This window comes from Panthera leo, chromosome B1 (assembly GCF_018350215.1).
Source record: "Panthera leo isolate Ple1 chromosome B1, P.leo_Ple1_pat1.1, whole genome shotgun sequence".
NCBI classification, from domain to species: domain Eukaryota; kingdom Metazoa; phylum Chordata; class Mammalia; order Carnivora; family Felidae; genus Panthera; species Panthera leo.
In genome coordinates this window covers 58,872,815-58,898,429 of record NC_056682.1, presented here as the reverse complement: position 1 = coordinate 58,898,429, position 25,615 = coordinate 58,872,815, and the positions used below count along the sequence as shown (strand labels likewise).

At 36.6% G+C, this 25,615-nt stretch overlaps 1 protein-coding gene across 6 annotated transcripts in view; it reads right to left on the bottom strand.

The window, feature by feature from the left end:
• The window catches only part of NEK1 (NIMA related kinase 1), a 219,548-nt gene that overhangs the window by 154,132 nt on the left and 39,801 nt on the right, over window positions 1-25,615 (bottom strand). For all 6 annotated transcript variants that reach the window (XM_042935112.1, XM_042935107.1, XM_042935108.1 and 3 more), the window contains exons 9-12: window positions 22,882-22,936; window positions 20,120-20,320; window positions 13,777-13,837; window positions 11,374-11,525 (exon numbers count right to left, since the gene is read on the bottom strand). In XM_042935112.1, coding sequence (XP_042791046.1) covers window positions 11,374-11,525; window positions 13,777-13,837; window positions 20,120-20,320; window positions 22,882-22,936 — 469 coding nt within the window. The remainder of the gene's footprint in view (window positions 1-11,373; window positions 11,526-13,776; window positions 13,838-20,119; window positions 20,321-22,881; window positions 22,937-25,615) is intronic.

Genomic DNA, 25,615 nt, shown 5'->3' with positions numbered 1-25,615 from the left:
TCTGCTGAGAGTGAAATCCGCTTGGGATTCACTCTCTCCCTCTCTCTCTGCCCCTCCCCCGCTCATGGTCTCTCTCTCTCTCTCTCTCTCTCTCTCTCTCAAAATTAAAAAAGAAAACAACAACAACAACAACAAAACATTAAATGTATTAACACAAGTAACACAGATCTCACAAACAGCTTTTAAACAGATTACCCAATAGTGAGCAGTAAGAAGAGAATGTTTAATTAACACACCTACATACTCTTAGGTAAGTTAAATGAAGACACCGATTATATTCATCTTTTAATGCTCCATTACCACATATATAAGATACTCAAATATTTGTGAAATAAAAATATCAAGCTGGGGTCCCTAGGTGCCTCAGTCGGTTAAGTTTCTGACTCTGGGTTTCGGCTCAGGTCATGATCTCACAGTTTGTGAACTTGAACCCCGATTCAGGTTCTGTGCTAGCAGAGCCTGCTTGGGATTCTGTCTCTCCCTCTCTCTCTGCCCCTCCCCTGCTCTCATTCAAAATAAATAAGTAAACTTAAAAATATATATATCAAGCTGTTTCTTTGTCACACAGGTATTTTCAACTGTATCTATACAAAAGAGAAAAATATGGTAACATAAAACATCCATATTAAGACAAACGTTTTGTTCTGCATTTCTTTTTAAAAATCTGAACCAAAGCACTAAAACATATTCATGGAGCTCCCTCTGGTGGCACAATAACAGAATCTTTAAAAAAAAAAAATAACATTATTACAGGAACTGGAGCAAAGAAAGTTTCTATGAAAATATTCCCAAAATGTGTTGGGTAGTAATAACTTAATACATTATTAGCTTAAATTTTTACAACTGCAAATGATAGACAATATCATTAAGTGTTTATGGTTTTTCTTATAAACTTCTCGTTATGAAGCTTTCACCTCCTCCATGAACGCACCAAATGTATACCTATTATGGAGCAATTCCTCCTGAAGAACTGAGGGCTGACTGAACAGCTTCTGCACAGCAAAAGACAGAACAGCAAAAGAGACAAAGACATGGTAAAAAACAAAAACAAAAACAGGGAATCCCCACCCCAATGCTGAGAACTACAGTGGGGACGGATAGTACTGAGGAGCTAGGAGCAAATCGGTCTGCCCTGGAGTACACACAAAAAGCCACAGTTGCCTACTTGCCTCAGCATGCCCTGGGTCCCTACTCCACACCATCCCCCAGAGGCTCTGGGGCTTCAAAACAGCAACTAGCACATAGAAGAGCCAGCCCTAAAACTCTACCAAGGGCAGGAGAGCTGCTCGTATCCTTTCTGGGCCAAGACAGAGGGGCTAGTGAGCAACACAGTTTACACTCCCCCTCCACTTTAGTAAGCTGGCTTGCCGCCTGAGTGGGCCCTGGACGTGTAACCCACATCAACGCAGCCACCAGGCCGTGAACACGACACCCTTGGTCAGCACTTACTACAGCTCCAGCTTTTGTGTCAAGGTGACATAGGTGTGCAAAGCACCCTGGAACACTCCAGGCCCAGATCACTCTGGCTTCAGACAGCTTACTAGGGCACCCCTGGTGTACGGTATTATGGGGCCTCCCAGCTGATGCCTATTTCAACTCCAGCTGCCCCAAAACACCCCCGAGTGTACTGGTGCTGATGTGGCAAAAGGCAGAAGAAAATGTAGATAAAATTAAATTTATTGCCCAATGGCAAAAACTTGAGGCAGGGAGAGTAAAACATTCCTCTAGGAACTCCCTACAGTCTTAATGTTAATGTTTTGCTAGAGGGAAAAACAACCTTAGCTTGACAATAGCTAGGCCTCCAATATCTTAAGAGTCTTCTTTAGCATATGAAATTCCTTTTGGAAACCTCCCTTTTGGCTTTTCCTCCCCAACTCCACAGTATATAACCAGTCACTCCTTATAACCCCAGAGCAGTTCTTTCTGGCCATGGGTCCTGTCCCCGTGTTTTAATAAAGGGATTTCTTTCAATTGAAATGGCAATAATTAATAACATGAAGGCATAAAAAGTAAAAATCTCACTAGAAATGGCAAAGATAGGATTAATCACTTATAAAGATACTAAAAAGCTTGAAAGAAAAAAGTAAAATTAACTACAATAATTAGTTAAGGGATACATAAAATAAGAAAAACATGAGAGTGACTTAAAAATATAACATGTGGAGGGGAAAGAAAAATGTAGAGTTTTGGAAGGTGTTCAAATTTAAGTTGCTATCGACTTAAGCTCTCATACATGTAAAGATGATATAATGTGAATCTCACAATACCACAATGCAAGAGCTTATAGTAAATGCACAAAAGAAAATGAGAAAAAAACTACACATTACATTAAAGAAACTCATCAAATAATAGGCACATGAAAAGATGCTTAACATCACTATCATCAGGGAAATACAAATCAAAACCACAATGAGCTATCACTTCACACTAATCAGAAAGGACAGTATCAAAAAGACAAGAAATAAGTGTTGACAAGGATGTGGAAAAAAGGGAACCAACTCTCAGAGCACTACTGGTGGAAATGTAAATTTATGCAGCCACTACAGAAAACAGAATGGAGGTTCCTCAAAAAAACGGAACTAGAGCTACCATATGATCCCAGTAATTCTACTAGTAGGTATCTACCCAAAAGAAATGCAAACATTAATTGGAAACAATATATGTACTTCTATGTTCACTGCAGCATTATTTACAATGGTGAAGATATAGATATGACCCAAGTGTCCATGAGTAAATGAATGGATAAAGAAGAGGTGGTGTATATATACAATGGCATACTACTCAGCCATAAAAAAGGAATAAAATCTTACCATATATGACAACACAGATGGACCTAGAGGGTATGATGCTAAGTTAGAAAGTCAGAGAAAGACAAATACTGCATGGTTTTGCTTATATGTGGAATCTAAAAAACAAAAAACAAAACTCAGATTCATAGCTAGAGAGAACAAGCTGATGGTTACCAGAAGGGAAGGGGGGGGGGGGTGGTAGGGGACAAACTAGGTGAAGAGAATTAAGAAGTACAAACTTCCAGTTATAAAATAATTAAGTCATGGGTTGGTAATGTGAACAAGGGGAATACAGTCAATAAACACTGCATGAACTTAGTAGGTGACAGACTAACTTATTATGGTAACCATTTCACAATGTACACAAATGTCAAATCAGTCTATGGTATACCTGACACCAATATAGTATTATATGTCAATTATATCTCATTAAATCAAAACAAAGTAGACGTTTATAAGAATGTAATCAATCTGACTGACTTCATATCAGTGAATTATAATACAACCACTGATGGTAATAATAAAAATTTACATTAAGTATATATAATATTAAATTAAAACATAACAAGTTATCTATAAACTATCAGATACACATGAAAAATACAGGCAATGTATATTTGAATACAAATGTGGAGGGGCCCACCACAAAATTAAGTTAAATTAAATGCAGTGTTTGGATAATGGGAATGTTACTTTCCTTAACTCTCAAAACTATTCTAAAAGACTATAGCAAATTTATTAGAATACATACTTTGTAGGAAAAAAACTGCAGATCAAAGTTATACTACTTAAATTACTTTGAAGAACCAAAAACTGTAACAGAAATGAAGTTTCGATCTCAAGAATTACACATGTATATAAAAAAATTGATTTCAGGGCGCCTGGGTGGCCAGTCAGTTAAGCGTCCGACTTCGGCTCAGGTCGTGATGTCGCAGTCCGTGAGTTCGAGCCCCGCGTCGGGCTCTGTGCTGACAGCTCAGAGCCTGGAGCCTGTTTCAGATTCTGTGTCTCCCTCTCTCTGACCCTCCCCCATTAATGCTCTGTCTCTCTCTGTCTCAAAAATAAATAAACGTTAAAAAATAAATAAATAAATAAACAAGCAAGTAAATAAATAAATAAATTGATTTCAATGCTCTAAAGCTTTCTCTTCATGACCTCACACTGAAGTAGTCACCTTTAAGCACCGAGAATAAAAACTCAACAACACTGGCCTTATTTGTACCTAAAAGCAGACTTGTTATCTTGCCTTTAACCCTATTAAGTACTGTTAAAATATTAAAGAATATTACTTTCCTGATTTGGAATTCATTTTTTTTTTCCTTTTCAGTACAAACTCATTTCCCTTTTATTAAAGTTCTAGTTACCATGACATCGTTTGGTACTCAATAGAGGAAAACTTGTTCAAATAAAGTAATATGTTATTATCAGTATTTTCTATAATCAGGCAGCATTATGAATAAATCCTTGAGAAGCCATCCATGGGGTTTACACTTTGTCAAGGCCCAGCTCCTCTGGAATGCAGATTTCCAGTTCATTTAAAGCTGGTCTAAGTTCCTGGATGACACAGAGGTAGATTTCCTTATGAGGTTCTGCTTTGTCCTAACCTCTAGGATGTGATATGCACAGCAAAATCCTTTAGCTGTCTGCATGCTTGCAAAGCAGCATCAATGATTTTGGGTTCTGGAACCAGGTCATAGCCCACAAGCATGTTCATCCCTTTACTCAATTCGCAAGCATCAGTATCTGGCTTGTTGAAGCAGGTTATCCAGTGGGCATCAAACTCCTCATTTGTCTCATGTGACTCAGGGGAGTAGCAGTGAACTGACTGGACAGTGGCCCATGACAGCTGGGAACCAGGGCCCAGATCCAGGTACAGGAGGCCTCAAGGGCTGGCATAGGAGACTGTGGCTGTTGCAACAGAGTGGCCCTCAGCATGACGGCAACGGTGGCACACAGCCTAAGCTGGAATTCATTTCATTTACTCATTTATTCACTGATTTTTTAAAAAGTCTTATTAAACACTCACTTTGTGCAAAATGTAAAACACAGCCCCTAACTTCAGAGAGATGACAGTCTAATAAAACAGCATTAAGAAGATACATATGAGGTACTAAAGGAGTTACTGTCCTGTTTCCTGTTTTTGAGAGGGTAAAAGGGACAACTGGGGAAGAAACAAGAAAAGCCTCTGGAAAAAAATGTATCCTAGTGTTCCTTACGTCCCTTAGAACAATCGAGAACTATAAACATCAATTCACACTGCCAGCATAGCAGTGTTCCAGGAAATAATGCCAATATTACATTCTTTAACCTACAAGCTAACAATGTGAACAGTTACCATACAAATTGCTCCTTTTGCCTTTTCTCAGGCCTACGACTCTAGTTAAACTGTAACATGTGAGGGCAAAAGAAATATAGTCTTTACTTTGTATTCTCCAAGTGCTCACATAATAATACAGTATCGATATCACATGTACCTACACAGGAAAGAGAGTCAAAGAAAAAAGAACATTTAAAAAGGAAGAAGGGGTATGTAATGAATAACGAAAAGAAAGAAAAAAGTACATACTAGTCATTAACTAATGCCAAGTCCAATTTAGATCAAACTTGCAATTTTGGAGCATTATTGACATTGGTGGATTGAATACAGGTTCTGGAAAGTGTTCAATACACAAACGTGAATATAACATTTATTTGGTAGGGCAGTACTTTGCCACTGAATGTTTGCTACATGAATATATTTTGGGTTTTTTTATGTCAATAAGCCTGGGTCTAATGATGCTTAGATTTGAATTCTTGGGTAGGACAGGTAAAGGAATTATATTAATTGTTAGTATCCTTAGTGCTATTATTGATAATAATCTTAGCAGACTATTTATATAACTAAAGAAAACAGTTATTAAAACTTTTTTTTTTCCAGTCTTCACCTCATGGAATAAAGACACACTCCAGTGTTCTCAAGAAAGTTGACCATTGTTTTCGTCTCTAGGTTTTATTTTTTTATTATTTATCAATTTCCTAAAAACAGTAACAAAAAGGCTTTTGTAAATAGTTTTACTACAATTTTTTGTTGTTACTCATTCTTTTAAAGAATTAACATTTGACTGACTTGACAAAATCTAAGTTCCTATTCATTAATGTATTCACTTATGCAGTATTTATTGAGTGCCTACTGCTTGCCAAGAATCATTTGCCAGGAACCAGTACACATAACAACAAGCAAGAAATTCCTGCTTTCACGGAGCTTACACTGAAATAAAAAAAGAGTAGCGATAAACAAGTAAGAAATACACAGTGCATTAGATAGTTATAATGTGAAGAAAAATAAAGCACAATAAAGTAGATAAAACTGTGGGGGTAGGGTTGAGGGACAGTTAAATGACATAGAGTGATCAAGGATGAAAGCTCTATTCATAAATTGAGTTCTGAATACAAATCTGAAGGAAGTTAAGGAGAAAACTACGCAGTCTTCTTAAGGGACAGTCCTTTAGGAAAGGAGAATAGGAAGTAAAAACACATTTTCAGATAAGTGCTTGAAATGTTTGAAGGCAACAAAGTTAATTAGAATGCAGGCTGGGGTTGGGGGTAGGTAGGTAGCAAATGGGGGAGTAGAAAACAAGGCTTGGAGCGGTAATAAGGGCATCAGAGAGCTCTGTAGACCACTATAAGGACTCTGGCTTTTATTGAGTAAAATGAAAAGCCAATGCAAAGTTTCAAGCAGTAAAGTGCAATGATCTGACCTTCATGGTAAAAGAAGTATTAGGCTGCTCAAGTGAGAACAGACTGAAGTAATTTTAGAAGGTGTGAGATCAGCCAAAACATTATAACCAAGGTGAAAGGTGAGGGTGGCTAGGACTAATTTGGTGACAGAAATAATGAGGAATAGTCAAGACCACTGCATATATTTTGAAGGCAGAGTCAACAGAACGTGATGTTGGAAGGGTAGTCAACGATAACTCCAGAAGTCTTTGACGAGAACAAATGGAAGGATGAAGTTAGCATTTACTAAATTCAGAAGGGATGTGTGGAGGATGTGCAATCAGCAGTTCATTTTTACACATGTGAATTTTGAGATGCCTATTAGAAATTCAATTAAAGATGATAAGACAGATGTAAGTCTCAAGTTCAGGAAAGAAGTATTGGCTGCAGATAAAAATCTGGGTGTCAGTTTTCAGATGCTGTCAATTAGAAAGTGAGCATGGCACAAGAGGAAAGATACCCAAGGACTGAGTATTTAAGCATTTCAGCATGTAGAGAGGTCAGAAACATGAGGAGGAACTTACCAAGGAGGCTGAGAAAAGCAGTCAATCAGGTAGGAGGGGAATCAGAAAAGTGCAATACTTTGAACTCAAGTGAAGAAATATTTAAAGAAGGAGGGGGTAATCAAGTGAGTCAAAAACTGAGGCCGAGGAAGAAGAGAACTGACCCCTAGACTTAATAATACAAAGCTCACCGATGTCCTTGCCAAGAGCGTTTTTATAACAGCCATGACAAAGCCCTGAGTGGATGGGTTCAAGACAAAATGAGAAGAGAAGAACTGGAGACAGCATAAACAATGTTCTGGAAAAGTTATGCTGTTAAAGGAAGCAGAGATATAGGGAAGTAGCTGGAAAGAGATATGAGAGATAAGGAAAGGGTCTGGGGGTTTTTTTTGTTGTTGTTGTTGCTTTAAAGAAGGAAGACACAACATATTTGATTGCTAACAGAAATGATTCAGTAACAGGAAAAATATGATGCAGAAAAGAGTATGAGTTCTTTAGTAGGCAAAGAAATAATAAAAAATAGTATACAAATGGCAAGGATGAATTTAAGAAACAAAACAAATGAGCAAAGGGAAAGAGAGACAAACAGATTCTCTCTCTTTTATTTTATTTTTTTTTTCATTTTCTTTTTTTTTTTTAATTTTTTTTTTCAACGTTTTTTATTTATTTTTGGGACAGAGAGAGACAGAGCATGAACGGGGGAGGGGCAGAGAGAGAGGGAGACACAGAATCGGAAACAGGCTCCAGGCTCCGAGCCATCAGCCCAGAGCCTGACGCGGGGCTCGAACTCACGGACCGCGAGATCGTGACCTGGCTGAAGTCGGATGCTTAACCGACTGCGCCACCCAGGTGCCCCAGTCTCTCTTTTATTTTAGAAACAGACTTCACTTTTAGAGAACTGATGGTTACTAGAGAGGAGGTGGGTGGAGGGATGAGTTAAATAGGTAATGGGGATTAAGGAGTATACTTGCTGTGATGAACACTGGGTGTTGTATGGAAGTGTTGAATCACTATATTGTACACCTGAAACTAATATGCATGTTAACTAACTGGAATTTAAATAAAAACCTTAAAAAAACGGAAGGTTTTGATGGGGGGTGGGAGGGAGGGGAGGGTGGGTGATGGGTATTGAGGTGGGAACCTTTTGGGATGAGCACTGGGTGTTGTATGGAAACCAATTTGACAATAAATTTCATATATTTAAAAAAAAAAAAAAAAAAAAGGAAGGTTTGACTCAGATCATACCAGAGACAGATCACTCAAAGTAACAGATGAAAAGCAGATATTTATAAACAGGTATGACTGACTGCAAGTAGTGGTAGTGAGAGCCTGGGAAAATTTTCTTCCAATTGCTTCTATTTTCTCAGTAAAAGAGGAAGCAAGGTCATTTGCTTGAAGTGGAAAACAAGAAGGTAAGAAATAACCATCTAGAAAGTGGGAGAGTAATTAGACTGAGGAAATAGAATAGGATGGCCAGAAGGTGCTCACTTGACATTATTAGTTATAAGTGTAAAGTGAGACCAGTCAGAATAGTTGTATGCTTTCTCCAACCACATTCCACTGCCCAAGTTCAGGCACAAAAGAGATGGAGAGTTGGATTTCACAAAGTTAGTTTTTGCTAGGTAATTTGTCATAGTGAAAGACAAGGGCAAGAGAGGTGAGGCTTTGTAAATTATAATGAAAGAATATGGATTTTAAGCCAAAACAGGAAAATAAAAATGAAGAGAGGGACACTGAAAAAAAAACAACTAGTAAAACCCATATATCCAAATAGGACAAAGAAGTTGTGGAGGTAGAGTCCTTGAGGAATAAGCTGGAAAGACAGGAAGTAATGGTAAGTCATGGGATGCTTATAATTGAGACTATGGAAGAGTTGCTATTATCAACAATGATAAACGTGATGGTATGACTACAGGTGAGAGTTCTAAGGGTGGTGGACAAAATCACTGAAAGAGAACAAATAAAAGACTGTGTACTATTGGAAGGATCATTGTTTTGGATACTGAAATCACCAAGAATTAAGACAGTGTTGGGAAGAGTGACAGGGAGTCAAGTGTTAAACTTTTCAAAAAATGAGGGTCTACAGATGAACCTAACATAGAGGGTTAACAGGTGTATAGTCTGGCAGGAAAAGCCTCAGAAACCTTTGGGGGGTAGTTAGGGAGCAGGGGAGACTCTTGCAGTGAGAAGCAAGGAAAACACTTCCCTCATCCTAGTTCTAGACCCAGCGGTATTAAGGGATTAGAGAGAAAATAGTCACTATGTAAGAAAGTTGTACAATAGTGTGTGCAGGGACAAGCCAGGTTTTAGAGCAAAAAAGGTGAAGAGGTGTAGAACACAGGGATTTTGCTGATAATGTGCAACAGGAGGGCTTTCTGGAAGAGTTTAGGGAGGTATGCAGAGGGTGGGGGTCAGATTAGGTTATGACCAGAGGGAAAAGTCTGGAGTCCAGGGCTTCTGGTGATTATAGAAGAGGAATAAAAGATATGATGGAAATGGTCCATTAGGCCTAGATAAATGTTATACTGAAGGGCAGAAAGGAGGGAGGAAAGGAAGGAAGAGGGAAGGAAGAAAAAAAAACTGGTATGCCACTTATATTGCCCCCCAGCCACAAATTCGCCCTCCATTGTCCTCCTTGTGAGAAGAAAGTGGACAATATAAACACGTCTTCTCTGCTTGCTATCATGATGTTAAGCTTTGTCAGCAGACAATGTTGGAAGGACAATGCAGAAGAAAACAGCCTCTATTCCTGATTAGCATGCTTCCTTTCTTCTTGTTCCTGCTGCATGTGGGACACACAGTGACATTTACCCTGTGGGCAGCTGCCAGGATCATTCTGCTGGTGCCCCTGCCAGCTTCCCTGTGAACTTTAGCAGCAACCCCAAGGCCAGCTTCCCACCAAATTCTGCTGGTGACCAAACTGGCACCCCAGCCTACTACCCAAAGAGTTCAGCAACCTCTGGCAACTCCCACTCGCACTCCAAAAGGCTTCCCAGAAGATTCAACGATCCTTCAAGCAGCTCCCCAGTACATTCCACTGGCACTCTAGGCAGGTTCCCAGGAGCTTCATCAGCTCTACAGTGGACAGTTTCATGTCTGCCAGCCTCGGCCTGTGGCACGTCAGTGAACTCCACCATCCAGTGGTTTACAGCCATACCACAACCAATAAAATTTGAATCTCAGCCTTAAGGATGGGACTGGGGAGATCTTCCAAAGTCTATTCCTTCTTTGGGTACTCTGTCTCAGCCCTAGGAAGAGTGGCTGCTTCCTATGATCTCCTATTCCTATATTCTTTAGAGTTCTTTATCCCTTAAAGTTCATTCCCTAAAAATAGTTACTGATTATTTACATTAAACTTCCCTTGATAAAATTATTACGTTTTTTCTCCTGACTGGATGCTGACTTACACAAGTTATTTGAAGACTAACTTACAATAATCATTTGAACTACCTTATGACAGATTTTAACCAAAGTGACTGATGATTCCTACCATGAAGTTTATCTTACAGCAATGTGTTCACATGTGCCTAAACACATATATATGTATGTATGCATACAGGTGCATATGTAGTCCAAAACAAAACAGGTTTCATATGCCAAAGCATGCAGCTATTGACATGAAGAAAAATGACAAATTCCTGCAACTAACACTGTGTTCTTAGGCATGTCCCTAAATGCTATACGCCTTAATTTTTTCAGATGAAATATTACCAAGTAGGGGTGCCTGGTGGCTCAGTTGGTTAAGTGCCAACTCTTGATTTTGGTTCAGGTCATGATCTTACAGTCATGAAATCGAGCCTGCTTAAGATTCTCTTTCCCTTTCCCTCTGCCTCTCTCCCATGCACGTGGCGGGGGGGGGGGGGGGGGGGGGGGCAGCATGTGCTCTCTCCCCCAGAAAAAAATATATATTTATAATTAAATACTACAAAGCAGACTACACAGTAACATTCCTTCCAGCTCTATGATTTTGATTTATCTGATTGTGAATTCTCAAATACAAATTTTTCCCACATTTTCAACAAGTGTATTACATGTACTTGTTTTAGGCACAAAAACAAATGCTCTGCTCAGGTTGTTCAAAAGTGATTTCACAGATAACATCACTTTCTCTTTATTGCACCAACTACTTAATATATCTACTTCATGTTTCCTTGTGATTTTGGTAAGTCTTCCTAGTTTTAGAAGACTGATGAAGCAGGGAATAGCAATGTTCTTTAGTAACTTAATGAAAACAATCCTATAAGTATCAAGATAACTGAATTGAGCTGCAATAAAAAAAAAGATCAAATTTAATTTGTTACTAACAGTTTGTAATATGATCATACCTGTTTATGTTTTTGAAGTGGTTTCTTTTCATGTAATTTTTTATCTCCAAATTTCTTATATGTTAAAGGTACTCCGTATTTAGCGGCAGGCTTTGTAATTTTCTGAGCAGACACAACAGAAGCCAAGCTTTGTCCTGAAGCTGGTCTTTTAGCTACATGGAAAGATACAAAGAGTTTTTTCTAGAGTTCTTTATATCAAATCTTTACTTTCAAAATTCTTCAAGATAGCACTTTTTCATTTTTACCATCATTGACAACATTTGAGACTTTTCATTAAACATCTTATTCACGCCTTAGCACATGTCAATGCCTTCATTATAAACTATTTGATTCTAAAGCCACTTTTTGGAAAAAAAAAATCAAAAGGCCACACATCTCTAAGATATTAAAAATTTCATATTAAAAAAAAAGCATATCCCTAAAATTGACTGTGAGTGATGACTGTATAAATCTGTGAATATACTAAAAAACACTGAATTATATACTGTAAATAGGTAATTGAAAGGTACAGAATAATTAACAAAGCTGTTAAAAATGTTTTTAAAAGAACACTTACTGTTTTAGAAATTACTTTCAAAATTAGCACATAAACTTTAAGAGTAACTATTAAACACTAACACCATCATTTTGAGCAACATTAACACTTTCTTCATCTATATAACCTGAACAATACAGACCTACAGAAGAACAAAGACTTTAAAACAATTATTATAGCTCAGGGTCTAGTGGAATGGGTACCTTTATACACTAATGGTGGGAATATAAAATGGTGAAACTTTCTGGAGGGGAATCTGTATCAAGAATAAGGTTTATGGACTGCTTTTAAAGAAATAATCAGAAGAGATATATAAAAAGGGTAAGTACTACAGCAATAATGAATTCAATTACTACTGAAACCTAGACAAGGTGAAGTCAATCTTAGAACAATAATAAATTCAAGAAAAATGTTTAAATTGAAGAAATTTAGAGGAAAGTCTACTATTTATGTCTCTCAGAGACATTAGGAACTAAGAAAAGTGAAAGAAACAATTTCCCTCTGAGAGTTCAACGGTAAGATCAAATCAGAACACATATATACAACATCACAACACTGTAACTTGGCTAAATGTATTAACATAACCAAAGAAATACTATGTATACCAGTACACATACTGGCATACATACTGGAAAAGGAGATAAAGTCACAAAAGTGTAAAAATGAAGATTCCCAAGAGAAAAATATTGAATAGTTCCCATTCACACCCAGAAAAGAGGGAGAATTACATCACTGATTTGGTGGTACTTTTCAGGCTCAGTGACAAGGCTACCAGCAGGATAAAGCTTAATATGGGGAGTTGGAGCCCACAAAGTATCTACAGGCCCATCAGCAATACAACTCCTGTTTGAGCCTCATGATATTAAACATTTCATTCATCCAACTGCTCTTACAACAAATTAACTTTCTAATTCCTATGTAGGCTTATCTACATGGAAAGAATGTGCTGACATGGAATATTTTGGTCTTTGTGACAATGAGGCTTTTTGATCAAGATGTGACTTCTCATGAGGCGTGACCTCCAGGAAAGACATGCTGATTCTGCTGTTTGTCTCTTGTGAATTTCGTTTAGAGTGAATTGATTTCCCAGGGACTGACAGTCTCTGCACCCTGAGAAGATGAGTCTAAGTGTCTTTAGAGGTAAATATTGCTGGCCTTCCTAAGAACACACTGCCATCCCACTTCCAGCTTCCATGGGCTCAGTTTTATAATACAGTATTTTTTTCTAGTAACTGACTCAAACTCAAAATGGAGACACACAAAGCATTATGTTTGAAAAACAATATCCTCTTCAAATCTTACATAACTTCCACTGACTTTAGAAATCCATTCTGGTATCATTCTATGAAGAAGAAATACAGTGTCCTTTGCATACAAATATACGTACACATAGTACATAACCATACCCACAATCTTATAAATATTCTGCTGCTGTTGGCCACATTTAAAAGAAAATTATCCTTGGTAAGGTACCCAACTTCATATTAACTTACTTTTTAAAAATTTTAGAATATGAAGTATTTCTCAAAGAAACATATATTACATAAAGATGTACACCTAAGACATTTTACAACCTTCTACAACAATCTTAGAACAGCAGCTAAGAAGGACAATTTCAAGATAGATTTCATTAAATAAGGCAGACAAGAAATGGAAATTTTGTTATTAATTCATCAGGAAGTGTTATATATTGTCATCTCTCAAAAATAATTTAAAGATGCATTTCCCCTGAATTAAAGTTATCTACAATTATCCCAACTTATTATACCTACGTATATCTCTAATACAATTAGAGAGAATTACTAATTAGCATTAGTGTATTAATTACTGCAAACATACCTGTTTGGACTCACATTAATTTCACTTACCTGGTATAGGGTGCACTCCAAACTTGGAAAATGTTTTTAGACAAAATTCTTCTGCTATAAGCTTAGATTGAAAGAGGACAAAGAAAAAGTTAGAAAAGATGTTAAGTTGCCAAAACAAGAAACCTATCCATTAATCAGATTACATTTTCTCCCTTTTTCAGTCACAAATATGCTATCAGATAAACTATACTTACTAAACCTAAGTAACCCATTCACCAAATTCATCTCATGCTAATTCCCTTCCACTCTTACAAAATTCTTACATAATTCAACATATATCTCTTTTTACTATTACTAAAATACTCTAATACTTATTCCCTAGCATTCATGAGCATATTTTGAGAACCAAAAATCACATTTCCTGAAGTCATTTTCTCTCACTAAATTTTTTTCCCTCTTTAAGTGGAAAACGATGATGTCAACAAAGATTTAACTCAATTTTCAGTCTGTTTTGTTTCTTACTGGGTGGGGTAGGGGAGAGCAAGTGAATAATTTTCTCTTTAAGAGAAATGAGGCCTCCTGGAGAAAACAGTCCCACAGTAGCAGTGGAACAGAAGCTCCAACAGGCAAAAAAAACATGACTGAGATGGTCATCTGTCCCATTAAGGATTCCCATATAGCAGTTTTCAATCTCATACTGGCAGAAATGGCACCACTGGGGACGTAGTCAATAGTGGAAATCCTCAGGCTCTCCCACCTCAGAATCACTAAAATAGAAATTGTAGCAATGGGACCTACCAATGTCTTCCAAATGATTTTTTATGTATGCTGAACCTTGAGAACCACTTCACCAAAAGATAAATTAAATTAAGTGAAGGTCTGGTTCATAGGCAATTCAGAGCAACTGTGTAAATATATATTCTCTTCTGAACATTTGCATTTTTTCCCTTCCTTTTTCATAGAAAAAAAATGGGTGACTTACGAACTCCAACTTGCCCCAAACTGGGCAAGTTTCTTTCACTGCTTGAATGTGGGTTTTACTTTTTTGTGTGAATGCAATATGAACTAAGAGATGTGGCATACATAATCTGAGAAGATTCTGAAATCTCTATGCTGTGCTATCCAACATAGTTGCCACCCATATGTAGTTATTTAGATTAACAATTTAAATAAATACATCTTAAAATTCAACCCATTGGTCACACTAGGCACATCTTAACTCTTTAATAACCACATATGGCTGGTGGCTACAATAATGGACAATGTATATATAAAATACTCCATCACAGAAAGCACTGTTGGACAGCACCTATACTCCTAATGAAGTAGAGTTTAACCATGATTTGTCAAGCTTCTTCCAGGGTGTGCAAGATTGAGAATTAAGTCCTATTAAACCTTGGCTGATGGTAGATAGAGAAGTAAGAAGAGATTAAAAAAAAAAAAAACCCTACAGAATATTATTGTAGTTCATATAAAAAAAGCTCATAAATTGTTTCAAAGTTTAAGCCATAAAACATGTATCATAAACTTTCTCACTAGAATACTGAACTAGTGATATATAGCAGAAAAGAGACCTTAGGAATCAAAGAAGAGCTTTCATGAAAAATGAAATCTAAGTGATATCTAAATAGCAACAAGAAGCTATACATATACTAAACACATACTATCCAATATTCTACTTGTTAATAATCATAATCTGCTTTTTTTTTCTTTCCATATTATAAATCTTGATATACTAGGCTTGAATATTTTCTTTCATTGCTGGCTAGTTGAATTCTAGTGCTTGACACTGTATGTCCTAACCACTGGTTTTGGGATAGGGTGGGGTGGGGGTCGGGGGAAACTGCAGCAAGATTCAATGAAGTAGTTGCAAAAAGCAATAGTATATTGCATCATAAATCATCCTTGAAATGTTATTTATAACAAAGGAGTATTATAAGACACCTACATTTCAGAGATTCTTGCTATATCCTATATAAGTAACCTTCAATCTACACATTTTAACTGGCTTTCTTGATTAGTAATGTATTCTCCTTGTAGGAATAGTTAAATCCACACCTGTTTTCTGAAAATTATTTGTTCACACAGATGCTCTATTAAGCCAGAGAATATGGATAGTTATCTCATGAGTACATAAGAGTAATAAAACTAGGGGTGCCTGGGTGGCTCAGTCGGTTAAGCATCCGACTCTTGGTTTTGGCTGGGGTCATAATCTCATGGTTTGTGAGTTTGAGCCCCACCATCAGCCTCGTGTTCACAGTGTGGAGGCTGCTTGGGATTCTCTCTCTCCCTCTTTCTCTGGCCCTCTCTTGCTCTGTCTCAAAATAAATAAATAAACTTATTTAAAAAAAAGGCAATAAGGGGTGCCTGGGTGGTTCAGTTGGTTGAGCATCTGACTTCTGCTCAGGTCATGATCTCACAGCTTATGGGTTCAAGCCCCACATCAGGCCTTGCGCTAACAATGCAGGGCCTGCTTCAGATTCTCTGTCTCCCTCTCTCTCTTCTCCTCCCTTTCTCAGGCACACACACACTCTCTCTCTAAAATAAACTTAAAAAATTTTTTTAATTAAGAAAAATGTAATAAAACTATGACTTTGCTAGATATGTGATTTACAGAAGATTTTAACAGGCACCTGGGTGGCTCAGTCAGTTAAGCATCTCACTCAATTCAGCTCAGGTCATCTCACAGTTCATGATATCAAGCCCCACCATCTGGTTCTGCACTGAAAGTGTGGAGCCTGCTTGGGATTCTCTCTGCCACTCCCCCAGTTATGCACCCCCCCCAAACAAATAAATAAGCATTAAAAAAAAAAAAAGAGTTTAACAGTGGTCATTTATAACATAGGCCATACGAATACTTAATATAAAATAATTGCAGTTTCAGGAAATTATATCAATAACCTGTGCTAATTGATTTGATATAAATATTTAACAAATCCCATCAAATTAAAATTTTAGTTCAACTCAGAAAGTATTTATTACGCATCTATATGTGAGTAATAGAGAAAAAAATCATGAGTCCACAATCTATTATACATACAAATGCCCACAGAACGGTTTCCAAGAATTATTAAATAGAATATAATCATATAATTTGATACTAATATATTTATATTAGTATAATAAAACAATATATTGATGTTTTATATTGAATATATTGAGCACTTACTACATGCTAGACAGTAAGCAGTTTACATACATTATCATTTTTTTAATTCTTTAAAAAAATTAAAAATTTTTAAAATAACCACCTCATGATGCAGATATGTTTATAATCCCATTGTTTACAGGTCAGTAAAGTAAGGCACAGAAAGGTTTAATAATTTTACAGTTAGAGACGGTTACCACAAGGGAGGTAGGTGGGGGTGGGTGAAATAGGTGAAGTGATTAAGAGTACACCCATCTTGATGAGCACTATTGTACAGAATCATTGAATCGCTGTATCATACACATAAAATTAATAACAACACTGTGTGTGTGTTAACTATACTGGATTTAAATTTTTTTTTAATAATAAGTTTACAGCTAGAAACCCAAGAAGACAGAGAGTAGACAGGCAGCTGCCAGGAGTTGTGGAAGAGGGGAACAGGAATTATTGGGCAATGAGTTTGTTCTACAAGGTGAAGAGCTGTGAAGATGAATGGTGGCACTAAATCAAAGTGAAAGTCTATTTAATACCACTAAACAGGGCACTCAATGATGCATTTTATGTTATGCACATTGTACCATGATAAAATAATTGGAAAATACAATAACAGAAACCTGAGACAGAGGGATGGTTTTGTGATATGGTGATTTATATTAAGAAATAAATATTCGGTGTCCGGTTCCTGGCACACAGCTCCTAAAACTCTTAAAGTACCTAAGTGGTTAAGAATAAAGGTATCAAAATCCAAAAAGGATAAAGGTGTCTTTTGTTATGCCTAACAAGCCCCTTTCTCTTATTTTTAATATTGTACTGCATTTTTTAAAATTTTTTTTAAATTTACTAAATCCAAATTAGTTAGCATATAATGCAACAATCATTTCAGGAGTAGATTCCTTAGTGCCCCTTACCCATTTAGCCCATCCCCCTTCCCACAACCTCTCCAGTAGCCCTCAGTTTGGTCTCCATATTTATGAGTCTCTTCTGTTTTGTCCCCCTCCCTGTTTTTATATTATTTTTGTTTCCCTTCCCTTATGTTCACCTATTTTGTCTCTTAAAGTCCTCATACGAGTGAAGTCATATGATTTTTGTCTTTCTCTAATTTCACTTAGCATAATACCCTCCAGTTCCATCCACGTAGTTGTAAATGGCAAGATTTCATTCTTTTTGATTGCCGAGTAATACTCCATTGCATATATATACCACATCTTCTTTATCCATTCATCCATCGATGGACATTTGGGCTCTGTCCATACTTTGGCTATTGTTGATAGTGCTGCTATAAACATGGGGGTGCATGTGTCCCTTTGAAACAGCACACCTTGGATAAATGCCTAGTAGTGCAATTGCTAGGTCATAGGGTAGTTCTTTTTTTTTTTTTCCCCTCATCACACTGTGCCACAAACACAAGAGACATTTATTTTATGCCACACTGGGGATTTTATGTTAACAAGGCATGTAGGATCCTACAGGGCAAACAGCATTGTAGAACATCATGAATGTGAAAGTACATGGAATGTTCACAGAACTTAAACATTGAATGGCTCATGAGTTTAATATAATACAGTTTCTTTTTTTTTTTTTTTGCTGAAGCATAGGCTTCTGGTTTACAAATATAAATGTCACTGATCATATTACTTCAAGAAAATATCCTAAGTTTTCAATGAGGAGAAAGGGTAGTTCTATTTTTAGTCTATTTTAGTCTATTTTTAGTCTATTTTTTGAGGAACCTCCATACTGTTTTCCAGAGTGGCTGCACCAGCTTGCATTCCCACTAACAAGCCCCCCCTTTTTTTTTAAATGTATGAAATTTATTGTCAAATTGGTTTCCATACAATACCCAGTGCTCATCCCAAAAGATGCCCTCCTCAAAACCCATCACCACCCTTCCCTCCCTCCCACCCCCCATCAACCCTCAGTGTGTTCTCATTTTTTAAGAATCTCTTATGCTTTGGCTCTGTCCCACTTTAACCTCTCTTTTTTCTTTTTTTTTCCTTCCCCTTCCCCATGGGTTCCTGTTAAGTTTCTCAGGATCCACATAAGAGTGAAACCATATGGTATCTGTCTTTCTCTGTATGGCTTATTTCACTTAGCATAACACTCTCCAGTTCCGTCCACGTTGCTACAAAGGGCCATATTTCATTCTTTCTCATTGCCACATAGTACTCCATTGTGTATATAAACCACAATTTCTTTATCTATTCATCAGTTGATGGACATTTAGGCTCTTTCCATAATTTGGCTATTGTTGAGAGTGCTGCTATAAACATTGGGGTACAAGTGCCCCTATGCATCAGTACTCCTATATCCCTTAACAAGCCCCTTTCAAGTACACTTCAGAATTTATGTTAATGAGGTGACATCTAGAAAGCCCCTAAGAATGGAAGCTGATTGCCAGGGAAATCTGCCTCGTGATTAGAGTGTTGGAACTCTCATTTCTACTCCTCTCCGGGGGAGGAAAGGGACTAGAGGTTGAATCAAACACTAAGGGGCAATGATTTAATCAATCATGTCTACATAATAAAGCCTCCATAAAAAATGTGAACGACAGGATTCAGATAGCTTCTGTGTTGGTGACCATGCCAGCAGGGTGACACATCTGTTTCACTGAACAGAAGCTCCTGCACTCAGGACACTTTCAGACCTTTCCCTATGTATCCCTTCACCTGGCTGTTCATCTGTATCCTTTATAGTTAGGATTCCTTTACAATAAACTGGTAAACTTAAGTAAATATTTCTCTGAATTCTGTGAACCACTCTAGTAACCAAACCAGAGGAGGGGGTTGTGGGAACCTCTGATTTATAGCTGGTCAGTCAAAAGCACAGGTGACAACGTGAACTTGCCATTGGCTTCAGAAGTGGGGCAGTCTTGGGGAACTGAGCCCTTAATCTGTGGGATATGATGATATACATCTCCAGGTAGACAGTACCAGACTGAACTAAATTGCAGGACACCCAGCTATGTTGCAGAATTGCTTGGTGTGGGAGAAACAACCACACATTTGGTGACTGGAAGTGTAAAAATTAACTGGTAAGAGGAACACAGGAGGAATGTTTTCTCTACCACAGATTCACAACTAGAAAACAAAGGGGAAGAACTGTATGAAAATGGAAAGAAAGGTGACTCCAGTATAATTTGAAAAAGCTACTTCGATCTTCCAGAATTGTGCTGTGCTCTCCACAAAACATAGGCCATGTCCTAATTAAGCACCATAATCTTACTATTTTAAAGTAAAAACAAAAACAAAAAACACATACCTGAGGTGGGAGAAACTTTTCAATGCGTTTGGCTATAAAACCTTTCTCCAATATGGAGTTGACTGATGGTCTATCCCTAGGATTTCTTTTAAATAACTGAGAGAGTAAATTGCGGAGATCATAAGAATAATGTAAAGACACAGGTGGAAAAGATCCAGATATTATCTTCAGTACCAGGTTTTTCATACTGCCAGCTTCAAACTAAAATCCAGAAAATAAATAAACATGTATGAAACATACTAAATTGAAAATAGGAATAAACAATGAGAAATAGTTCTTTTCCTAAAGAACAGAACTATAATCCTCTTAAAAATATTTTAATCAGAATACATATATGTATACATATATATATTAGCATATGTTATTCAGAACAAAGTTTACTTGGTTATTTATAAACATACTTAAAAGAGACTAATAGTCCTCATAAAACATCATAACTTGTTAAAAGATTAATTTTTACTTATTCAACACACTGAAAGATGGAATAAAGGTATTAAAGATTTTATAAAAACATAAGAATAATAATAAAGACAAAAACAAACAAACCTTGTAGTCTTCATTTAAGACCTGCCTATCTGTGCCTTGTTGCAGTAACTGGGAAAGGAAATTAACTACAAAACGACAAGTATCTGAGAAAAATATAATAAATAAAAATACTAATTACTTTCCTTTTAAACACTGCTCATTATTATGAACTGTGTGATACTTCCAAAAGCCATGTAAGGAGCAATGTGGCAAATATTCCAAAGAGGAATATAAGCCATATCAATGGGAATAGTATATATCTTAAGAGTAAACACAATAGGGGCCCCTGGGTGGGTCAGTCAGTTAAGCATCTGACTCTTGGTTTTGGGTCAGGTCATGATCTGGTAGTTTCGTGGGTTCAGGCCCCACATCAGGTTCTGCACTGGCAGCATGCTTGGGACTGTCTCTCTCCATCTCTCTGCCCTTCCCCATCTGCACTGTCTCTGTCTCTCTCTAAATAAATAACTAAACTAAAAAAAAAGAGTAAACAGGGTTGCCTGGGTGGCTCAGTCAGTTAAGCATCTGACTTCAGCTCAGGTCATGATCTCAAAGTTTGTGAGTTCAAGCCCCACGTCAGCCTCTTGTGCTGACAGCTCAGAGCCTGGAGCCTGTGTCGGATTCTGTGTCTTCTCCTGTCTCTGTCCCTCCCATGCTCTATCTCTCAATAATAAACATTAAAAACAAAAAATTTTAAAAAAAGAGTAAACACACTATAAACCCTAACTGAAATTTAAAAAAAAAAAAAAAAAGGGGGCAGTTTAAAATCTAAAGATTTAATTTTCATTTTCAAAGTAAAATTAAGCTTTTGATATCTCTGCTAAAATAGTATAGAATAGTTACACACTGTAACATGTTCTTAACATACACATTAACAAAACAAAACTTGCTATAAATTAGGTATTGATAATTATACCAAGTATAAAAACGTTCTGTTAAATGTTGAATTCTCCTAGACAATTACAATATGATATTCAGGTTATTAAAATTTGAGTACAATTCAAATAGAAATTTAGAAATATCTATGTACCTAAGAAGGAATTCTAAATGCAGAATGATAAATTATTCCTTCCCTACAATCAATTTTCATTTATCTCTTAACTGACAAGCTTTTTTCATAAAGGTGAGTGAATTACTTAACTTCATGTGTCTACTTAAGTGTAAATAGCTCCAAAATACAGAAGCAACGGTGACAGAACAATGTAGATGAAAAATGAAGGAAAATGCACTGAGTTAGACCTAAAATGACTGTTATGTCAGAAAAACTGACCAATTCTTTGAAATACAGATCTGATAACTACCATTCCACATCACTTTGGCAGCCTATGCTTTTTTACCTTGAGAAAGAAAAATAACAGCTAAGACAATCAATACAGTAGAAGAGTGTGCAATCATTAAAAAACACAACAACAACAAAAAATCCCCCAAATAATATCAGGAAATACAAACAAGGCTATAAAACTGCTTATACAATATAATCACACTTTAGACAGAGAGAAAAAAATCCTTTTAAAAATTAATGTAGAAGAAAGCCTGAAAGGAAACAACAAAATATTACAAGTACTTATTACCAATTACAGGAACTACTTTTGATATTCATTCACTTCTTTCTATTTTTATCTATTTTCTTAAGTTTTCTGTAATGAAAATACATTACTGTTTAATGGGGGAGCATTTTTAAAGAGCAAAATTTTGAAATGGAAAGTGGCTAAAATTCAACTTATTTAAGACAAAAACTCCCCCTTTTGGGAGTATTATGTGCCATCTCAACAAAGTCTAAAAAATAAAAATTTTAATTAAAGAGCATTTGAATTGATAAAATCCCTCAATGAATATGGTAAAAAATTGTTCTTCAATTTCAATTCCAAACTCAAATAATTCGGGTGTTTTGAGAGAAATCACCAAGATGAAATAAATAAGCTAAAATACCAAATTCATATATGAATGTAACATTAAAAAGACAGCAAATTTGTTTTTCTCATTAGGAATAATTTCCTGTAAAAAAGTATGATATACTTATTATAATAATAAATATATAACATACATATGTAATATATGTATATATTAAAGGAAAATCTATTTAAATTCACACTTGAAAGATGAGAAACTTAAAAACTGACAGAGAAGAATTTCCAGTACAAGTGGGCCCCCTGAAAGATGGCATATAATTTTTAAAACACAGAAATATTATAGGTACATCAGGACATAATTTTTAAAATATTTCAGAAAGTTCTACTTACTGCATGTTTAAGTGTGCACATTTCGTACAGGACACACCCCAGAGCCCAAATGTCACTAGAAAAGGGAAAAATGAGAAATTTTCTCTAAGTATCAGAGTTTACTTAAATTTTTTTTTTTATTTAAAGGAAACGAAAGCAAAATGAAAATGCTTTCCAAAAATATATGTTCCATAAAATATATCCTTTAAAACTCAAAATTTCAACCATATCCAAATGATAAAAGTAGCTATCCCAGATTAGAAGAAGCAGTTGCCCAAGCAATTATTTTAAAGTTTTATTAAAGAAATGTAATATTTAAAAGAACAAAATCAGTAAATTTCATGAATATTCTAGTTATTTTATTCAATTATTTATGAAATACCATGATTTAAAAAAAATATAAGGGGCACCTGGGAGGCTCAGTTGGGCATCCAACTCTTGATTTCATCCCAAGTCATGATTTCGAGGTTCATGGGATCGGGCCCCACCCCACATCAGGATAACGCTGACAATACAGGACCTACTCGGGATTCTCTTTCTCCCTCTCTCCTGCCCTACCTCCAGATGCACGTGTGCTCTCTCTCTCAAAATAAACATCTTTTAAAAATAATACAATTAAAAATCTATATATTATAAAAGCAAAATACTGTTTTCATGATAAACAAGAAAATATTAATTTACTCAAATTTATCTGAAACATAGGACAGCCAACTGAAATATTATATAAGGTAAATATATTTATTTAATCTTAACTTAAGGACTTAGTTATAATGTCTCCTTTATAGTTTCTTCCTCTCTTTTACACATATTTTTATAATTAAATGCTATCTTCCATTTTTAAAAAGAAAAAATAAAAATCTCATAGTTCAGAGCAACAGTTGCCCTTAGTAGTCAATAAAAACAAAAACCACTACTCCTGAAAGCTGAACTTATTGGAAAAAAAGAAAATCCAATACTGAAATCCCAAAGTTACCTTTAACTAAACTCACAAAAAGCTACAAATATAAATCTATAACCCCCAAAATTTATTTAGTTTCAAGATCAACTAGCAAAAAAATGTGAATAGTAATTAAGCCATTTAGTAACTTGTACATGTTAGTACATGTAACATGTATAATCAAAACCATTACACTAATGATCCTATTTTAAAAAATACTTTAAAACATATTTAGAAAAATATGAATTTTAAAGTATACTGACAATGCTCATCCATGACATTTTTAAACTATTTTCCCCACAAAATTAGTTTTATAGAAAATACTCAGGGGTGCCTGGGTGGCTTAGTCGGTTAAGTGTCCAACTTCAGCTCAAGTCATGATCTCACGGTTCCCTGAGTTGGAGCCTGTGTCGGGCTCTGTGCTGCAGCTGGGAGTCTAAAGCCTGCTTCAGATTCTCCCTCTTGCCCCTCCCCTGCTCACACTCTGTCACTCTCTCTCTCTCAAAAATAAAAATAAACATTACAATAAAAAATTCTCAGGCACCTGGGTGGCTCAGTCGGTTAAGCATCCGACTTCAGCTCAGGTCATGATCTCACACTCTGTGAGTTCAAGCCCCGCGGCACGCTCTGTGCTGACAGCTCAGAGCCTGAAGTCTGCTTTGGATTCTGTGTCTCCCTCTCCCTCTGCCCCTCCCCTGCTCATGCTCTGCCTCTCTCTGTCTCAAAAATAAATAAAATAAAAAATTCTCAGGGCGCCCGGGTGGCTCAGTCGGTTAAGCCTCTGACTTCAGCTCGGGTCATGATCTCATGGTTGGTGGGTTCAAGCCCAGTGTCGGGCTCTGTGCTGACAGTGCTCTGTGCTCAGAGCCTGGAGCCTGCTTCAGATTCTGTGTCTCTGTCTCTCTCTCTCCCATTCCCATGCTCACACTCTGTCTCTCAAAAATAAATAAAGTGCTTAAAAAAATTTTTTTTTTTAATTCACCAAAGGATTAAATACATTCCTAATTTAAAGATAAAGACTGAGGGGCGCCTGGGTGGCTCAGTCGGTTGAGCGTCCGACTTCGGCTCAGGTCATGATCTCACGGTCCGTGGGTTCGAGCCCCGCGTCGGGCTCTGTGCTGACAGCTCAGAGCCTGGAGCCTGTTTCGGATTCTGTGTCTCCTTCTCTCTGTGACCCTCCCCCGTTCATGCTCTGTCTCTGTCTCAAAAATAAATAAACGTTAAAAAAAAAAAATTAAAAAAAAAAGATAAAGACTGATATTTTTCACAGTTGACTTATTCATAAGATACAGAAATAGCATTAAAGTCTAAAATCACTTCAGTTCAGGGCACATGCGTGGGTCAGCTGGTTAAGTATCCAGCTTCTGATTTTGGCTCAGGTCATGATGTCACAGTTCATGAGTTCAAGCCCTGCTTTGGGCTCCATGCTGAGAGCAGAGGAGCCTGCTTGGGATTCTCTCTCTCCCCTACTCTCTGCCCCTCCCTCACTCTCTCTCTCTCAAAATAAATACATAAACTTTAAAAAATTACTTTAGCTCAAAGAAATGCTAGTATCATTAAGAATATACACTAAATAATACTTTCCATGAACTAGACTGATTATTGTAATTTAAATTCATTTAAAAAATACATTAATGTTCTCAGTCTCAAGCGCTCAGGTTTCAAACATAGCTTCCTTCCCACTCAAAAAAAGGAGCTATCGCTTTCTTCCTTTTAACTTCTGTGAGTGCTTTCAAAGTTTTTTTTAGTTTATTTACTTATTATTTTGAGAGAGAAAGAGCACGCATGCACACAAACAAGCATGGAGCTCAAAGCAGG